The 18,064-nt window shown below is 39.3% G+C and overlaps 1 protein-coding gene across 2 annotated transcripts in view; it reads left to right on the top strand.

Annotated features, from left to right (window-relative positions):
- Positions 1 to 16,561, top strand: part of LOC115420122 (uncharacterized) — a 40,697-nt gene extending 24,136 nt beyond the window's left edge. Inside the window, exons 2-5 of one of the 2 annotated variants that reach the window (XM_030135361.1) lie at positions 8,303 to 8,530; positions 11,738 to 12,036; positions 12,714 to 12,835; positions 16,217 to 16,561. In XM_030135361.1, the coding sequence (XP_029991221.1) occupies positions 8,303 to 8,530; positions 11,738 to 12,036; positions 12,714 to 12,835; positions 16,217 to 16,391 (824 nt within the window). In that variant the 3' untranslated portion in view covers positions 16,392 to 16,561. The remainder of the gene's footprint in view (positions 1 to 8,302; positions 8,531 to 11,737; positions 12,037 to 12,713; positions 12,836 to 16,216) is intronic. The other variant, XM_030135363.1, reaches the window with a different exon arrangement.
- The last annotated feature ends 1,503 nt before the right edge of the window (positions 16,562 to 18,064 follow it).

The raw sequence follows: 18,064 nt of genomic DNA, 5'->3' as shown, positions 1-18,064 counted from the left end.
TCTGCTGAGTCCGGAGGGGTTTGTAGTGATTCCATATTGTCTTCAGTAAACTATCTGATCCAGCTCGAAGGACCATGTGAAAGAGTATGGAACTCTGGATTGCCAGTTCAGATCAGATAGGATGTCACTGAAGAGAAACTCCGGTCAGAGAGTTGGTTCAGGAGTCACTTATTCCAAAAGGTTTATCTGTTTACGTGTGTGTGTGTGTGTGTGTGTGTGTGTGTGTGTGTGTGTGTGTGTGGTTCTCTAAAAATACAAAAAGAAGATTAAACAATATATTAATAAAGAAAATCAAAGTACATGTGCTTCAATCAACATCTCACACATTGAAATACAAAGAAAGTACAATAGAGATGCACACAAGCTATACAAAATTATTCAGCGGTCTCTGGCGCCCTCTTGTGGGCAACATGCGCACACAACATGTGTGTGAATTGAACACGCGGAGCTCCCGTGCCAAATTACAAGTAGTGTGAATAACAGGAGTCAAAATGTAAAAGTAAACGGTACACATAGATGGTCTGGAGTTGGGTAGCGAGTATAACTCAAGGCTTATCACAAGTAAGTGCACGGAAAATAAACAAGCTAAGCTAACACTCACTAATGTCCATTTAACAGCTTCGTGAAATTAGTTAACAGATTCTCCATAACGTTAATACACTTGAGTAACGCTAACCAGCATCGGAAACACTGGAAACATTCACAAACAACTGAGCAATGCTATAACAGATAGATATAAACAAATTAAGGCATAATTACTCACACTGCGTCATGTACGCACACGGACCATTTCTCCATTACTCACGCACATCTGCCGACAGCGGAAAAGACGGCGCTACGGCAAAGTGCATGTCAACTTCAAAATAAAAGTCCCAGAAATTAAATAGACTTTCTGACAATTTATATAACACTTTTTAAAACAACATATTACAAAGTGCTTCACATGAAAGAGAGACAGATCAAATCAAATCAAATTTTATTTATCTAGCGCCAAATCATAATAAAAGTTATCTCATGACACTTTACATATAGAGTTGGTCAGAACCAGACTCTAAGCCAATTTACAGAAACCCAACAGAATCCTCCAGGAGCAAACACTTGTGACTGGTGACAGTGGCGAGGAAAAACTTCCCTTTAACAGGCAGAAACCTCGAGCAGACCCAGACTCCTGAAGGATGGCCGTCTCCCTTGACCAGTTGGGGTTAAAGAGAGAGAGTAAAGAAGGAGAAAAGAGAGAGCGATAGAGATAGAGAGAGACTGGGGGAGAGGGGGGAGGTGAGGGAGACGCATGGATGCAGCTGATGCACAGATAACTGAACTAGAACATCTATGAAACTGCATAATAAACACTAGCATAACTAGATGGATAAGTGAGTGATGACGAGGAAGGTGGAGAGAGGCAGGACCACAGTAGCAGGTCCAGAGGTGATCCTGGGAAAACCTGTGATGATCCAGGGAAAACCTGTGATGATCCTGGGAAAACCTGTGAGGCGATAAAGCACAGAGACTCCAGGGAAGAAGTCAAGTCAGTAACATGTATTCACTGGGGCGTAAACAGAAAAGAGAATTAGGAGAGAAAAAGTCAGGGAGAAAGAGGAGCAGAGAGGAGGTCATAGAGGAGAAAAGACAAGAATAAGAAAACAGTTTCAACATGCAGATACAGACTTTCTGGCACAAGCAACACACACTGAACGAACACCATGGCCACGTATGTCACAAACAACACCTAAGACAGACCCATAACCAACACTTAATACACCAATACACAGACACAATATAAATGTTAACAAACCTCCATACACAAATATATGCATACGCACACACACACACACACACACACACACACACACACACACACACACACACACACACTACACTGTCCTGATTTGATGAAATGCTTGTTTATAAAAGTGAGTTTTTAAGAGTCGCTTGAATGTGTCTATAGAATCTGATGATCTGATGTAATGGGGAAGACTATTCCAGAGGGTTGGGGCCAGAATTGCAAAAGCACAGTCACCTTTTGTTGAGAAGTTGGAGCGGGGGATGGATAGGACGTTAAGGTTTGATGAACAGAGTGGTCGTGAGGGTGACTAGGAAACTAGGAGGTCAGAAATGTATCTGGGGGCGAGGTTGTGCAGGGCTTTAAAAGTAATTAGGAGTATTTTGAAGTGGATGCGGAATTTTATTGGAAGCCAATGTAGGGATGCAAGTACTGGAGTGATGTGGGACCGACGACTGGTGCGTGTTAACAACCTGGCGGCTGAATTTTGAACTAACTATAGATGATTAAGGGAGGACTGGCTGAGGCAGGTGAAGAGTGAATTGCAATAGTCTAGATGGGAGAAAATGAAGGTGTGGATTAGGAGCTCGCGGTCAGAAGGGGAGAGGATGTGTCTGATTTTGGCAATATTTCTGAGTTGGAGGAAACAGGACCGGACAAGCTAAAGTTTTGATACCTTTGGAATCCCAGTCCTCATTTCTGAGTGGCCTGCTATTCAACATAAACCTGTAATTGTTCCATAGTGGAACACTGGGAGAGTTGCTAACTTTAAAATTTATCAGGTTCTGGAAAATTTTTACCACAGAGCAAGAGCACTGAATCAATATTCTTACATATTGGACCATACCACAGCCCTTGCAATGAGACCTTATCCTTTAACTTATCTAATACTTCTTGTTTTATGCTTTCCCATCTTGTGTCTCTTGATTTAAAGCCATAACCCCATTTCAGGGGATATCTAGAGTTAAAAGCAATATAATACTTGTACACATTTGGAAGGCCAAGGCCCCCCTTTTCCCTTTCTACATATACGTTATTATGGCTAACTCTGGGATGTTTGTTGTTCCATATGAATTCTAGGTAGGATATTCATCTTTAAAGTATCTATTCTGATAGCTAGAGGGAAGGATTTCCACCAATCAATGTTGTATTTGATATTGTTCTTAAGTTTTTTCAAATTAAATGAGGCAGTATCATATATGTTGGACTTCAAAGTTACTCCATCGGGTGCCCACTTAAAAGGCAAGTCAGTGATGTGCAGTTTATGGCAATGAGCATTTAAAGGTAACGCCTATGATTTATCCAAATTAATCTTATACCTTGAAATAGGTTTGAATTCCTTAACAGTGTCTAAAACATGTCTAAGGGATGTAGGGGGGTCTGACAATGTTAACAGGATATCATGGGCCAAAAGACTTATTTTCATCTTGGTTACAGGGGCCACAATTCTTCTGATACCCTGATTTTCTTTTATGAGGATGGCTAAAGGTTCTAGTGACAAACAAAAAGCACAGGACTCAAAGGACAGCTTTGTGGCGTCCCTGGTCTAAGTTAAAATGATTTCGACAGTAAACTGTTTGTGATTATTCTGGCTTTGGGATTTGAATACATCTGTGAAATATAATTTATGAAATTTGGACTGAACCCAAATTTGTTCAATGTTTTGAAAAGATAAGGTCATTCAATGCAGTCAAATGCTTTTGCGACATCCAAGGACACCGCAGTTGATGGTTCATCTTTCAAGCTGGCATAATGGATTATGTGAAACAGTTTTCTCATATTCTCTGCAATTTTTCTGGATCTTACAAAACCAATTTGGTCAATATGAATGAGTTTAGGTAGAATTTCATCCAATCTTCTCTCCAAAATTTTTGCATATATTTTTATGTCTGAGTTAAGAAGTGAAATGGGGGGATATCCTTCGCATTGTAAGGGGTCTTTATCGGATTTAAGTAGGACCGTAATAAGGGATGTGTGCATTGAGTCGGGTAGGTGTCCACTGTCTCTGGCCTCCTTGAAAACCCTTTGTAGTTTATCAACTAACAAAGATGAGACGGTTTTATAAAAATGTATACTAAACTCATCGTCACCTGGGGCCTTACCACTGGCCATGCTGTTGATGGCAGCTAAAATCTCTGCCTGAGAAATTGGCCTTTCAAGATGTTCTGTATCTTCAGTGGGCAAAGTAGGCAATTTTAATTTACTGAAAGACATCTCCAAGTCTAATGGGTTAACTTGAGAAGAGTATAGTGTTTTGTAGTACTCTTTGAATCTTTAATTGATGTCTTGAGAGGACTTTAATATTTCACCATTTTTCAGATTTAATTGCAGGTATAAGGCGAGAAGTCCTAGCTTTCTGAAGTCTGTATGCCAGTAGTCTTTCGGCCTTATCTCCATTCTCAAAATATTTCAATTTTTAGTAATACAAATCCAACTCAGTCTTTTTATTTAGTAAGTTTTCGACTTCTAATTTAGTTTTCATCATATCAGTATATAACTGATCATTCCTTGGATCTGCTTTATGGGCTTTTTCCAATGTAGATAGTTTTTTTGAATAATCGTTTAATTTCTTGGCTCTCATTTTTTTCTGATTAGTTGCGAACCTGCGAATCCACCCCCTACACATAGCTTTGAATGCATCTCAGACTGATGCAAAGGTCTTAACTGATTCACTGTTTGTTTTGAAAAAGTTTTGTGTTTCAGTACTTATCATTTCCCTCAATTTATGATTCAAGAATAGTGAATTATTTAATTTCCACATGGAGGGTTTAATATGATGGATGGATGGTGAGAAGGCCAGTGTTATAGGGTAGTGGTCACTATATATCATGTTATGAATTTTGGAGCCCCAGACATTTGAGGGTGCTTCTGGAGTGGCACAAAAAGCATCTATTCTTGAGTATGTTTTGTGCAAATTAGAGTTAAAAGCCTCTGGATTTAGTAATCTCCACACATCAGAAAATCTGGCATTTTTGCATAAATTTACAAGAGCGCCTGAAACATTTCAGTCAGATGGAAGGGGCTTACTACTTCTATCCAATTTAGGGTCAGGAACAGCATTAAAGTCAGCTGCCATTATAATGGGTTTACCTGCATATTGTGAAAAAATAGTATTAAAATCACTGAAAAAAGGGACTGACTTTATATTTGGACTGTATAAATTTATGATAACTATAGGCTCATTGTAAAGTAAACCATCTATAATAACGTACCTTCCTTTAGAATCAACACTAGAGCCCTGTAATACAAAAGGTGTCTTTCTGTGTACCAATATCGCTACTCCCCTGCTTTTGCTGTTAAATCCTGAGTGAAAAAACCTGTCCCAGCTATTTCTGATTTAAGTTTTGCCAAATAACACAAAATCCTACTGTGCTTCATTGGATTATTCAGTCCGCCTACATTTCAACTTTACTGTCACACTGTTTAAGATTTGACTGTCTGTCTGCTTTGCCATTTGTAACTAAGAAAAATAGACAACAGTAATAATAGCAATGATAATGCAAGTATGGCCGACATAATTATCTTATCTCTAACACCTATCTCGCAATCGTTACACCTCAGCTCACATTTGAATGTTATGAATTTTAGACCTGCTGGACTTAAAAAAGAAGTGTCACAAATGAAAAAGAAAAGTAAGAAATAGCAAATGGCTATTACAAAAGGAGCCCACCAGCTCCCATAGAAAAAGGCAAATGTCCAACAGTGTTCTGCCAATGCCACCGTGTGAACAAGTCAGCCTGTGTGCCTCACCAGCATCATATAAAATAAATAGAAAATTATAATATTACATTTACATTACAGGGCCCTTATAATTGTATCACCATACTACTGTTAGAAGTCTATTGTCGTGCTAAGGGGCTAAGAGTAGTAAATCACCATCATTCAGGTTCAGGGCCCCATTCCACTGAGGAAGAAATATGCAAATTTAGTTACTGACTCCAGGTATGTTGGCAATTAAATCCTTTCAGAAGCAGACAGCAGGCAACTGACATGAAAGTTCCTATTTGGCTGTAGCCGATGTATCGTAGCTGTGCATCTCCGTCCTTATTTACATATTGTCATTTTAAACTAATGCAAAACCCCCACCAAATTTCCATTTCATACTAGATGTAAGTAAGTACAAAAATCAGTGTTCAGAACAGTCATCACTGTACTAGTAAAAACAGGACAACATAAAGTCACGACTACCTACAAATATTACAGACCTACATCTTCAACCTCATTCAGTGGGTGTGAAGGGAAGCATATACACCAAAATGCTGTGGCAGTTGGCCAAAGGAACATCATAAAACTGGTTATTCAACAAATTGTGTGGGAGGAAGTACCTTGATCATTGGCCTTATGACGTGAAGTTTTACATGTTAAAGTTTTTTCCTGATAAAGAAGCAGATGTTTAATCACCAAATGTACAAACAAAAAAAAGCTTCTGTTACAAAAAGAAGTATGAAATGCATGGACATTCAGATTACTGTGTAAACTGAAGATAGACTAAATATTCTCTTAATAATTCACTCATTACTTGTAATTTTCCTTTTCTTTCCATTTCTTTATCAGAAGGACAAATGCCTTGAGTTTGGAGGAATTAATAGGAAAACTAGGGATGTTTTTTGCTCCTGATAACAGTCTTAAAGTCTGGCCTTACAAAAGACAAAGCTACTCCAGGGTCATGCTCAGTGTCTGCCTCTGTTTTGTCAGCTGCACCAGAGCTGCGGAGCCACATTCAAAGAAACAGGTAGAGCTGAATGGGTGGAGTGTTTTTACAGCTACTCGCGCATCACAGAGCTGCACCAGAACTGGGAGAGGCTTACCTCCCTCAATGTCCTTTTCAGCAGGTGGTCACATGGCAGCTCCACCAGCTGACTGTCTTTGTTGCTTGGCAACAGGAACGTGCAAAGGATTATAGAGGGGCAGGGGCTTAAAGTCAGAAAAGGGCAGTATGTGTGCATCACATTTTTTCAAGCCTTGATAACATGCGATGTGGCTTAATGTAAAATTAACAAAGTAGCCATAGATAGCTAACAACACAGCTGTGTATCCTGTGTAGCTGTGAGTGATAAACAATTGCTGTTTCTTTTGTGTCAACAAATTATTGTCAAAAACCTACCCCTAGCTGCTTCCTGGTGCTCCTTTTCCTTCCTTTTCCAGCAGGGATACTTAACATGAATCCAGTTTAATTACAGATGGTAATATTTAAAAGTCATATAACCTACATTTTATGTAACAAATACAGACGACGGTAACAGTACTGTTTGTGATGCTCTCTCTCGTTCTCTCTCTCTCACCCCTATGCAGAACAGGAATTTATTTATTAAAAACAAAAAAACAGGGCACTTTTTTCTACAAGGCAAAAAGGGCAGGGCATCAGAAGGACATATGACCTGAACTGAGTTTCAAGCACCCTTTAGGCCTTATTTGTGCTTTCAGTGTTGATTCTGAAGGGGTCACATATCCAGTCATTGTCCCTCTGTTTCTCAGGAAAGTTGTCATTACACAGGTCCAGAAGTTTATTCAGATGCTCTGTGATCATTTTCTTCATTCCATTTTTTCCTACCACGTCCAGTTGTTATCCTTGGTGACAGGTACTGGGGAACATGTCAAGTCAGTTATTAGAAGCATGACTTGCCCACATGGATCTTTTTTGAAAGGGAGTTTGTCAAGTTACTCAAAAATGTTCACAGACTGTTGCTTAACAAGTCTTGCAAGAGGGGAAAGAAAAGCTGCCATTTCAACTTGTGGTTCATAATAGACAGTACCCAGACAGTACCCAGTACCCAATAGACAGCCCCTTGGCCTGGTATAACACCTGTATATGCTCACTACCAAGATCTTGGCACAGTTTTTTAAAATGTTGGGTGTTGTTTGCACTCAGTTTAATGTAGTTTACCACTTGGATGACATCCTTTACTGTTCCATGAAGCACTGTACCATATCCTTTGCTGCAGTTGCTCCAGATGCAAAAAACAATAGTTCCAAGTTGCATTTGGAGGTTTCTCAAGAATTCTCCTCACGGTGCCAGAGTTTTTTCCTGTCATGTCATTCCTGATAAGTGTGCTGCAAGCAGTATCACTTTCAATTTATTGTCACTGCCATAAAAGACAACAAGATGTCGTCGGACCACCCAACAGTTGGCATCACACCCCAGTGCCCGGCCTGTGCAAAAGCTTATCCATAAAGTGCATAATGTGACCCCCACCCCATCGCCATATTTACAGCACGATCCCCGCATATTTAAAGTACATCAAACTTCATACAACAGTGTAAGTCCAGTCCATGTTTGTTGCAGTCTACTGACACATGGGAAGTGTTGTTGAGACCGGATTAGAGGAGTGTGTCTGTGTTTGTGTGTGTGTTGAGGTCCTCATTCAGCAGCATAACTGCTTGGGGGTGTAAGCTGTGGGCGAGCCTGGATGGTCTGGCTCGAATGGATCTGTACACATGTATTTTATACTTCCATTTTGTGTTTTGTCGTGGCTGTGGGGACTAATACAGCTGTAATGATAATGGGTGTGTTTTTGATTACAGGCTACCCTGGAGAGAACCTGACAAGGAAGATGTTCACTCTGTCTAGAAATGGAGGGAGAATACATTTCTTCCCTCCATCTTTCTCAGTGAGCCCCCCATCGTCGACTTCCATCACTTCTGCCTGGGGGAAAAACTTTACAACACCCCACCCCACCATCAACACCACCACCACCACCACCACCACCCCCCCCACCCATCCCTGGACCACACCAACACCTTCCTCTAGAGGTAACTGATCTGCAACCACTGTAGCATAATTACCCAGTCGTCCATTCATTCAGTTGTCCAGCTGTTCGATCATTCAACCTTTATTTAATCTGGCGTAATTATGCTGAGGTCCACATTTACAGAATGGTCTTTATAGTGCAGACTGAGGGACAAAGTGAAGTGGAACTCTTCTCAGCTCTGTCTGGGAAAACACTTCCAGACTCATCGGTGGTTTTCAGGTGTGTGCAGGCTGCTGTCTTACCAGATACTTTGGGGAATGTTAGTATGCAGCACAACAAGTCTACCAGGTTTATTTTGGCTTTATTCAGCCACAAAGGTCACATACAACATCCTCTTCCATGGAGATTTGGCCATAATATTAGATCAAACTCTCAGCTGGTTTGTCTCCACTCTGTATCTCTGATTCAGTTCAATTCAACACATTTATTTGTCCATGAGGGGCAATTGTTTCTGCTGCAGTAGCAATAAAAACAACAGCAAACAACAATAACAATAACAGAGTGAAACACAAGAAAAACAGTCACATGAAATAGCACATACTTAAATAAAATGATGCATTTTGTAAACTGTGTCTGTACAGTAGAGTTACCCCCTCCTGTGGACAGCCAGCCTTTTATTGTATTTCAGTGGTGGATTTACCTGCCAATGCCCTTGGTGCTTGGTTGCCAGTTCCCACTGAGCTGCAGCTGGAACATTTCTGATCATAAATTTCTGACATTACTAAACCTAAAAGGCCTCTTATTATTCCCAAATATGTTGTGACAAAGTGAGAAACAAAACAAGGATATGTATAGGAGATGCTTTTAAACATGGAGACGACTGAAAGCAGAGAAGAATTTGAAAACCGACGCCGGCTGTCCTGTGGTCTCCCCCGGTTCTCAGAGGCTCTTACTGGGTGGTGAGACTGTGGGCCCGGGCCGCGGTATCTTCTTCCGGGTCGAGCCACGGCGGTCTGGCCCCAGGAGAAAACACCGTGGCCCGGTCCTGGGAGAAGACACAGTGGCCTGGGTGAAGAGACTGGCCCAGTATAAGTACCGGTGTGGGGCTTGTCATTTCCCATGGTAGCTCCTTGTAGTAGACGCTCATGCAGGAATCTGGCAACCCCTTGACTGGGGGGAGGGAAGGGGATATCTCACTCTACAGTATTTTGAATGTGATTGCAGTACCAGTTTTGGCCACAATCCTACAGACGACTCCTTTAAATAACAAGGCAGGTTTGATCTTAGCAATATTTCTTAAAAAAACAAACAAAAAAGTCTGGTAGAGCTGCAGCTATCGCTTATTTTTGTAACTGATTAATCTTTTGATTTTTTTTCTGCTTGATTCAATCAGATTAAATGATTATTAGAATAGGCAAAAAAAGAAAATAGTACAAATGTGAAAAAGCATGTCTATAAATGACAAACAACATCTCCTGTATTCCAGAACCAGCTGAAATAACCATAAAAACTACAAATTAAAAGGATATATTTTTTATAAATCTATATAGAAATAACAATAACAACAGTGTAAAAGTGTATATATAAAAATATTATTAGATATAAACAACAACAACAAATAAGTTAAATGGCATTTACAAATAATATGTGCACTGCAGTCTTCAACACATTTGGATCCAACTTACTAACTAAAACCCCCTTTACATAGGGATGGCGATCATTGAGAGACCATTGAGCAATGAAAAAATGGCCAGATCTCTCAATGATCTTTCAATGAGCCCCCAGCGATTACCAAGATCCTCACTGATTTCTCAGGGACCTTCCAGTGATCTCCATGGTCACCATGGTCTCCTCAAAGTTTTGACTCGGTCCAAAACAATATCTCAACAATCGCCAAGAGAAGTAATCTCTCAATGGACACTCAAAGTGCACTCAAGGAGCCCTCAATGATCTCATCAATCTCCCAATGTTCTCTCAGCAATCTTACAATGAACGCCAAATTTTTCCACCCCGAAGGCAGAGATGGTTGAGAGATCAATGAGGGAATGGGTATGACTATCTCGATGACCCCCCCTGCCTGATCTGACTGACCAGACAGTTTAAAGCAGGGGGCCAAAGGCACAACGAGCGCACAAGAATCTCCCAAACATTTACACAGAAACAGCTTTTTCAAGGCTTAGGAGTTCGTTGAGACATCAGGCCAGTTTTTGATTGCTCAATGGTCCCCCAACGATTTCTGTGCTGTGTAAAGGGGCCCACTATCAACATAAGATGGAACTAACATACAACTTAAAAAAAATAGATCCAAAGATATTTATATTTAATGTTTATGTGAAAGCATAAAAGTTTAAAGGAGTAAGTGATGGTTCCAATGAAGAAAAGTGAGCATATAGACATTTTCTGCCTTTTTGTCCCCATTGCTTCTGAGCTAAGCTCTATGTTGTTTATGTTGATCCTGGCATCATGTACGACACAATAAGCACACAACAGTGGAACCAATGTTTAGCAGCAGCAAAATTAAGGAAACAAAGCTTTGATTGAGGAAAATTGTAATCAAATCATTTTTTCAGCTCTAGATTCTGGTGACCTCCAATGGTTAACATTACAGTTCCTCTCTCCACTACTTATATACATTCAGGGTGCAATTTGTCAAAAAAACAGAGAGGGAGATGTTTGGGTTTTTTTTTCAACCCTGGTCTGTTGTGCGTACCTCGTGCTTACTGAGTCTCATTTGAGAGACAAAGAGAGAGAGAGGCACTGAGATAGGTAAGGTATACAACGTATTTATGTTCATGGGGAGGTTCATGGGTGAAAGTTAGTGCCAGCAATGTAGGCTATACGTGTAAGAAAACTCAGTCACTACCTGCTTGTTATTTCAATTGGTTTTTATTCATTGACGGATTTGAGGATGAAATTCATTGAGCAGAAGTAGGGACGTAAAAACCAGAGGGGGGGTTGATACCCCCCCCCAGCAAATTGCACCCTGTATACATTCTATAGAGACAGGGCTGTTTGAAACAACCATTAAGTGGTCATCAGTAGTGTTACACTTGAAGATTCCACTGCATTGGTCTCACTTTGTCATTGTTGCTTTTTGTGCCAAACTCAGAGTTATCAGGTGACGTTACAGTCGCAACATCCAGTTGTGTAGTGTTATGGCCATTTGACTGTTTAAGGCAGTTCCTTCATGTATAACACTGATGTCACCCATCCATGTGACTTTTACCTTCAACCGGTGTGCTGTGTTTCTCTGTGCTGCCCCCTGCAGGTGTGTCGGTGTGTCTGCGTTTCCTGACAGACTCTTACCTGTCAGACAACTTCCCCCTCTTCACCCTTAGTCCGTCCAGGTCTCCTCTGCAGGTGGACGTGGGCATCTCTGGTATGTTCAGGCTGTCCTTTGACTCCTGGGGTCACAACACCATCTTCTTGAAACCCAACGTGAGGTTCTGGTCGAATATGTGGCCGAACATGTGGACCAGCGTCTGCGTCACCGTGGATCCACTGAAGAATGTAGCTCAGCTGTTCAGTGGCTCATTCATGAGCATCAGGAAACTGATACCTGGTCAGGTGAGAACACTTACGATGGGTTTTTTTTTTCAGAATATTCTTAAGATATCAGGTAAAAATTAAAACCATTATACTTAAAGGATAAAAACATAATTTTTGAGGAAAATGGTGGTCATTTTTAACATTTAATATGTTGATTGAGCATGAGCACTATTTGCTCTCTGAAATTAGTAAAAGGTTGTGACATTCTAGTCCTGAGAATAATGTTTTTTTATTGTTTCATTGCTTAAAAACACTGAAAGTAATGAATAAGTTGCAATTTTTAGATGGGCCTATTGCATATATATTAGGATTACAAGTAAACAGTAATACATGATCTTTCAAAAGGCTTAGGAGGTAGAGTGGGTCATCCAATAACTGAAGGGTTGGTGGTTCGAATCCTGCTCTGTCCCAGTCATGTGCCCTTGTGTTCACCCACCTTGCCTCCAGTGTCACTCACACTGAATGAATGTGTATGAATGTTTGGTGGTGGTCAGAGGGGCCGTTTGGCGCGAATTGGGAGAATGTGAGAGCACATGAATAATGGATCAATAATGTAAAGCATTTTGGGTGCCTTGAAAACTGCTATAGAAGTCTAATCCATTCAATCCATCCAATAATTATTATTATAAGGATAAATGAGTGACTTACAGAGTTTTTAATGGTACTTGTATGTGTGTTTGTCTGTGTTGGTTCAGTACTTGTGGTCTGGTGAGCCTGTGGTGTATTTCTTAGGTTTTGATGGTCAGGTGACAGATCTTCAGGTGTGGGATTATCCTCTTCACTACAGAGAAATCTACAGCTACATGCAGTTGTATGGGTATGAACCTGTGTGTCCATTTACTGTCTGTACAGACTAGAAATGAATTCAGTCTACCCATTTCCCAAAATACCACTAGATGGAATTCAATATATATCATTTTAGGTTTTACTAGTCATGAAATAAGAGTCACGAGTACTTTGACCTATGGCCACTGAATTCTCACCAGGGGCCTCATGTACAAAGGTAGCGTACGCACAAAAACATGGCGTAGACCCTTTTCCACGCTCACGTTCAGATGTACAAAGAGTGAAATGACCGTGGAAATGTGCCGCCCTCCACAGCAAATTCATAGCTGGCGTACGCACATTTCTAGTGCTTCTGAACCATCGGCGACACTTGGAGGTGATACTGGTAACTGTTAATAATGTGGAAAAGGTCATTCCTCTGAGTGATGTGCACATCAGAGATACACAGATGAACAATTAACACACTAGCAAGCAATTATACTGCCAGAGCAGCACATCCCCCCACCAGAACCTGACCCTGGACCCATCAATGCCAATCCTGCCATCCGAACAGGATGTGATTTCAACCATATAAAGAGACATGGGCACATAATTCACTTGTTGATAAATCCATTTAATGTTCCCACAGACATTAATTGTCTGTGGGAACATTTATAAGTCGGTCCAGGTGCCCCCAACTGCCCTCACGATGTCCTCCTGTGACTAGGGTGAGAAGACGGCTGAGGATGGGCATCAGTAGCTGGTTGTTGGACTGGAGGAATCCCATGGTCTGTGACACGAGGCTGGGACTGCGTCTCACTGTCTTCTGTCTCATTGCCTTTTGGGAAATAATAAATAGAGTAATTAAACATGACTCAAAGTCTTTGATTTCCTCTTTGATATACTGGCATGATTATGCATGAACCTTTGTCTCGTTTGGCTGTGATCAGACTATTGTATGACTCACAGAATGAACAAATGTGTGAGTTACACAAATATAAAATACATATTTACCTTGGGGGTGATCCGAGTCACCCCTGTGAGACCAGTGTCATTCACAGTAGCGGTGACTCTCTCCTCAAATGGGCTGAGTTCATCCTCTTCTCTCCTGCCTGTTTTGGCCTCCACTTTGCATCCACCTTGACATCATGTGATCATGCAGAGAGGGGAATCCCACCTGCAGACCCTGTTTGTACCAGTTTGCATATTTAAATATGGGAGTGGAGAGGGAGGAGTCTGGTACTCCCAATGTATGCGGTCAATTCCACACTGACTGGGATGTACAAAGCAAATGTACTTGGATTCGGGTGTACGCTCAGTTTTGTTCATCTGGATTTTTTTGTGCATACTGGCTTTTCTGGATTTGGGCGTACGCCAGGTTTCAGTATGATATTCATGCAAGTCTTTATACATGAGGCCCCAGGTTATTTGGTCCTTGTGAACATTTGTGCCAAATTAAAAAAAAAAAAAAAAACAGTGTTTCATTTCATTTATTAAGAGCCCCATTAGCAACTGAAACATCAGTTGCTATTCTTCCTCTACATTGCAATTTTAATTATTTACATTAATCTTACACCATTCACACCCACACACGCAAATGGGACATATAATATAACGACTAAATGCAATTAAAATAAATAAACAAAATAAGTGCTATACATTTATATTCATTCACCAAACAATAGCTGTCATAAGACATCTTTCAATATTATCAATACTCTTTCTATATCATGTCCATTGTGTAAACAAGAAAAGTTTTAATTTCTTTTGAAAACATTTTCTATTATTTTCCAACATCAGAAACCCTGGCAATCCATTCCAATGCAACCATGGCCCGATAAAAAACAGTCTGCTATACCTGATTTATTCTGCCTAAAGGCAGAACACACCGTGTTTCACTGGTTTGCCTTGTACAATAATGGGCTCTATGCACAGCCCAACTACTTCCTGAACTTCAGGTGGGTCCTTTATTTCTGTCTTTCATTATTGAACACACTGATTAATCCAGGTGTGCCCAATTAATCGGTAGTCACAACAAGAAGTAGCAGGCCCACCTGGATTAATCAGTGTGTCCAATAATGAAAGACAGGAAATAAAGGACCCACCTGAAGTTCAGGAAGTAGTGGGGCTGTGCATAGAGCCCATTGTGTTGATCTGCAAAAAATGATAGTTTTTCTGGAAATAATTTCTGGAGTTTTGGTTGCTATAATGTTACATATAAATGATAATAAAAAATATTTCAATCTAGGTTTTACAGTTAACCATGCCAAACTGTTGTGCATTGGGGTTTTGTTAGTTCCGTATGGGCAAACCAAAACAATTTGTGCCTCTTTGTTCTGTGCGACTTGCAATTAGTGTAAGTTATTTCCATTAGCATTTGACCAAGCAACTGAGGCATAATCCATATGAGATAATACCAATGATTGAACTAATCAGTTGGTCAGCCTTTGGGGAATAAATTTCTTACAGTGTCTAATTATTCCTATACTCCGACCCATTTTTTGCAATATATTATTTATTTGGCCATTCCAAGACAGTGTGCCATCCACGATTACACCCAATAAATTAGTTTCTTCTACTTGAATCACGTTTTCTCCTACAGTTAAGTGTAATGTTGGTGACATCTTAAGAAAATATCTTGACCCAACAACCATACATTTTGTTTTGCCTGCATTAATGACTAATTTATCAAGAGATATTAGGTTTTTTTTTTTCTTGAAATCCCTGAAACGTGCATAAATTGTATTGTTGCACATGCAAAGAACATATTATGGTTTCATCTTTTCAAGCTGTTTCATGAGGAATGAAGATAAAATATTACTTTACCAATTCCACCATAGGGGAACTGCAGTGTTTACAGAAGCAAAAATACAGAAAACATGAATATAAAATATGAATATTTTTACCAAAAAGAGACAATAGAGAAAAGTGTTGATGGCAAAGGGAGTGATTTATATTTAGTGCAGCAATCTGTTTTAGACCAAGAATGATACATGCTTTCACATCAGAGTCTCCAAAAGTCTCCAGTAACACCATAAAAAGTTTTTATATAATAAATATACCAACAGAGTGACAAAGTTGAAAACACTGACTTTTACAGCTAGTCAGACAGACCATGTGTTTTTCTGATTTTGACAGAGAAAATCATTCAGTCTCATCTAGAGGGAAAATGTGTCTGTTAGCATTTGAGTCAATAAAAAAGTTCAAAAGTTGCTAAAAGTTTATAAAAGTACCTAAATTTGTTGGTAAGTTTTTTTCTTTCCTTTTTTCTTTTTTTTTAAGTTGCTAGGGTAGTCGCTAAATCTAGCAACAGAAGTTGGCATCAATGCTTGTGAAATGCCTTGAGATATACGTTACGATAGGTATAATTTTAATAAAACAGATTTGAACTGAAATCAACTAAAACATCATTTGTTGTTTTTGTTGGATTTAGGTACCAAGGTTCTGTCCTCACCTGGTCCAGGATTGGCTATGCTCTCCAAGGAAATGCCCTATTGGAAGACACCTTTGAGCTGCAGAGAAAGCAACCAATCAGCAGAAAGGGGCGGGGCCAAAGAAACAGAATAAGATTCTCTTCAAGGGCAGAAAGAAAAAGACAGCAGCTGTAAAACATAAACACAGACAGGGATATGTGTATCGGTCCTCATACTCAGGAATTAATATTCACACAATGAATAATTAATCACATCAAATTCAAGTGTTGCTGATTTATCTGTTTATCTTTACTAATTTTCTACTTAAATAATAAACAGTAATGAACAGAGCACACTAGTCTTTGTGGTAAATCTTTTTTAAAATCCTAAAAATGATGTGAAGGGAGGCCAAACATCTAAATAAATCTGGACATGTTAATGAAAATTTCACAAAACCACATTTTTAAAAATCACTTGTGCTCAAAAAATACGTACTTTTTGAATGTTGGTGAATTTTTCCACTTCAATATTACAATGCCATTTTTTCATGCTAATTTTTAATAGTTCAGTTTCATTATCAACAGAAATACTAAATGACTTGTGATTAAGCAAAATGTAATTTATTTTTATTTCCTCTAATTGTTTAGGACACAGCTGACAACTAATTTTCTCATCCATAACATTTTGTGATACACTCCTTTGAATTATTCCATATTGCAGATTTTTAACAACTGAGAGAAACTTCACAATGGTAAATCAGATTAACATTACAGCTGACTCGCATATTAGTCTTAATCATATTTATCTTACAAATGCAGCCCAACCTTGAGGTCATCAATCACAAACACCAGATGTTATTTTACCTTTGGATCAGTGAAAAAACAGCATAACAACCTATAAATAATGAAAACTCCAAATTTGTCTCTGTTTTAGTGCAAAAACAGTAAAATTACATTATGAAAATAAATTCAGTTAAACTCTAGCATTTTAGCTCAATAGCTTCCAGGTCATGTGACCTATTGACTCAAAATCACTGCAGGATCATAGTACGGCACTGGCTGAACGAGTTACGGTCATTTTTGTGACGTTTTAACACTGTTGCTATTTTTAAGAAATTTTTTAATATAAATATTAGCATTTTAGCTCAATAGCTTCCAGGTCATGTGATCTATTGACCCAAAAATCACTGCAAGATTGTAGTACGGCATTTGCTGAACGAGTTATGGTAATTTTTGCGATGTTTTAACACTGTTGCTATTTTTAATGATTTTTTAAATGTAATTATTAGCATTTTAGCTCAATAGCTTCCAGGTCATGTGACCTATTGACCCAAAATCACTGCAGGATTGTAGTACGGCATTTGCTGAACGAGTTATGGTAATTTTTGTGATGTTTTAACACTGTTGCTATTTTTAATGATTTTTTAAATATAAATATTAGCATTTTAGCTCAATAGCTTCCAGGTCATGTGACCTATTGACCCAAAATCACTGCAAGATTGTAGTACGGTACTGGCTGAATGAGTTACGGTCATTTTTGTGATGTTTTAACACTGTTGCTATTTGTAATGAGTTTTTTTAATATAAATATTAGCATTTTAGCTCAATAGCTTCCAGGTCATGTGACCTATTGACCCAAAATCACTGCAGGATTGTAGTGCGGTACTGGCTGAATGAGTTACGGTCATTTTTGTGATGTTTTAACACTGTTGCTATTCTTAATGATTTTTTTAATATAAATATTAGCATTTTAGCTCAATGGCTTCCAGGTCATGTGACCTATTGACCCAAAATCACTGCAAGATTATAGTATGGAGAGCACAGACCTCCACCAAGGCAAATCAGTCCCTCTGATTGGCTTATCAGTCC

Source organism: Sphaeramia orbicularis, chromosome 5 (assembly GCF_902148855.1).
Source record: "Sphaeramia orbicularis chromosome 5, fSphaOr1.1, whole genome shotgun sequence".
In the NCBI taxonomy this organism is placed as follows: domain Eukaryota; kingdom Metazoa; phylum Chordata; class Actinopteri; order Kurtiformes; family Apogonidae; genus Sphaeramia; species Sphaeramia orbicularis.
The sequence above is the reverse complement of the archived record's forward strand: the minus strand, read 5'-3'. Positions and strand labels throughout refer to the sequence as shown.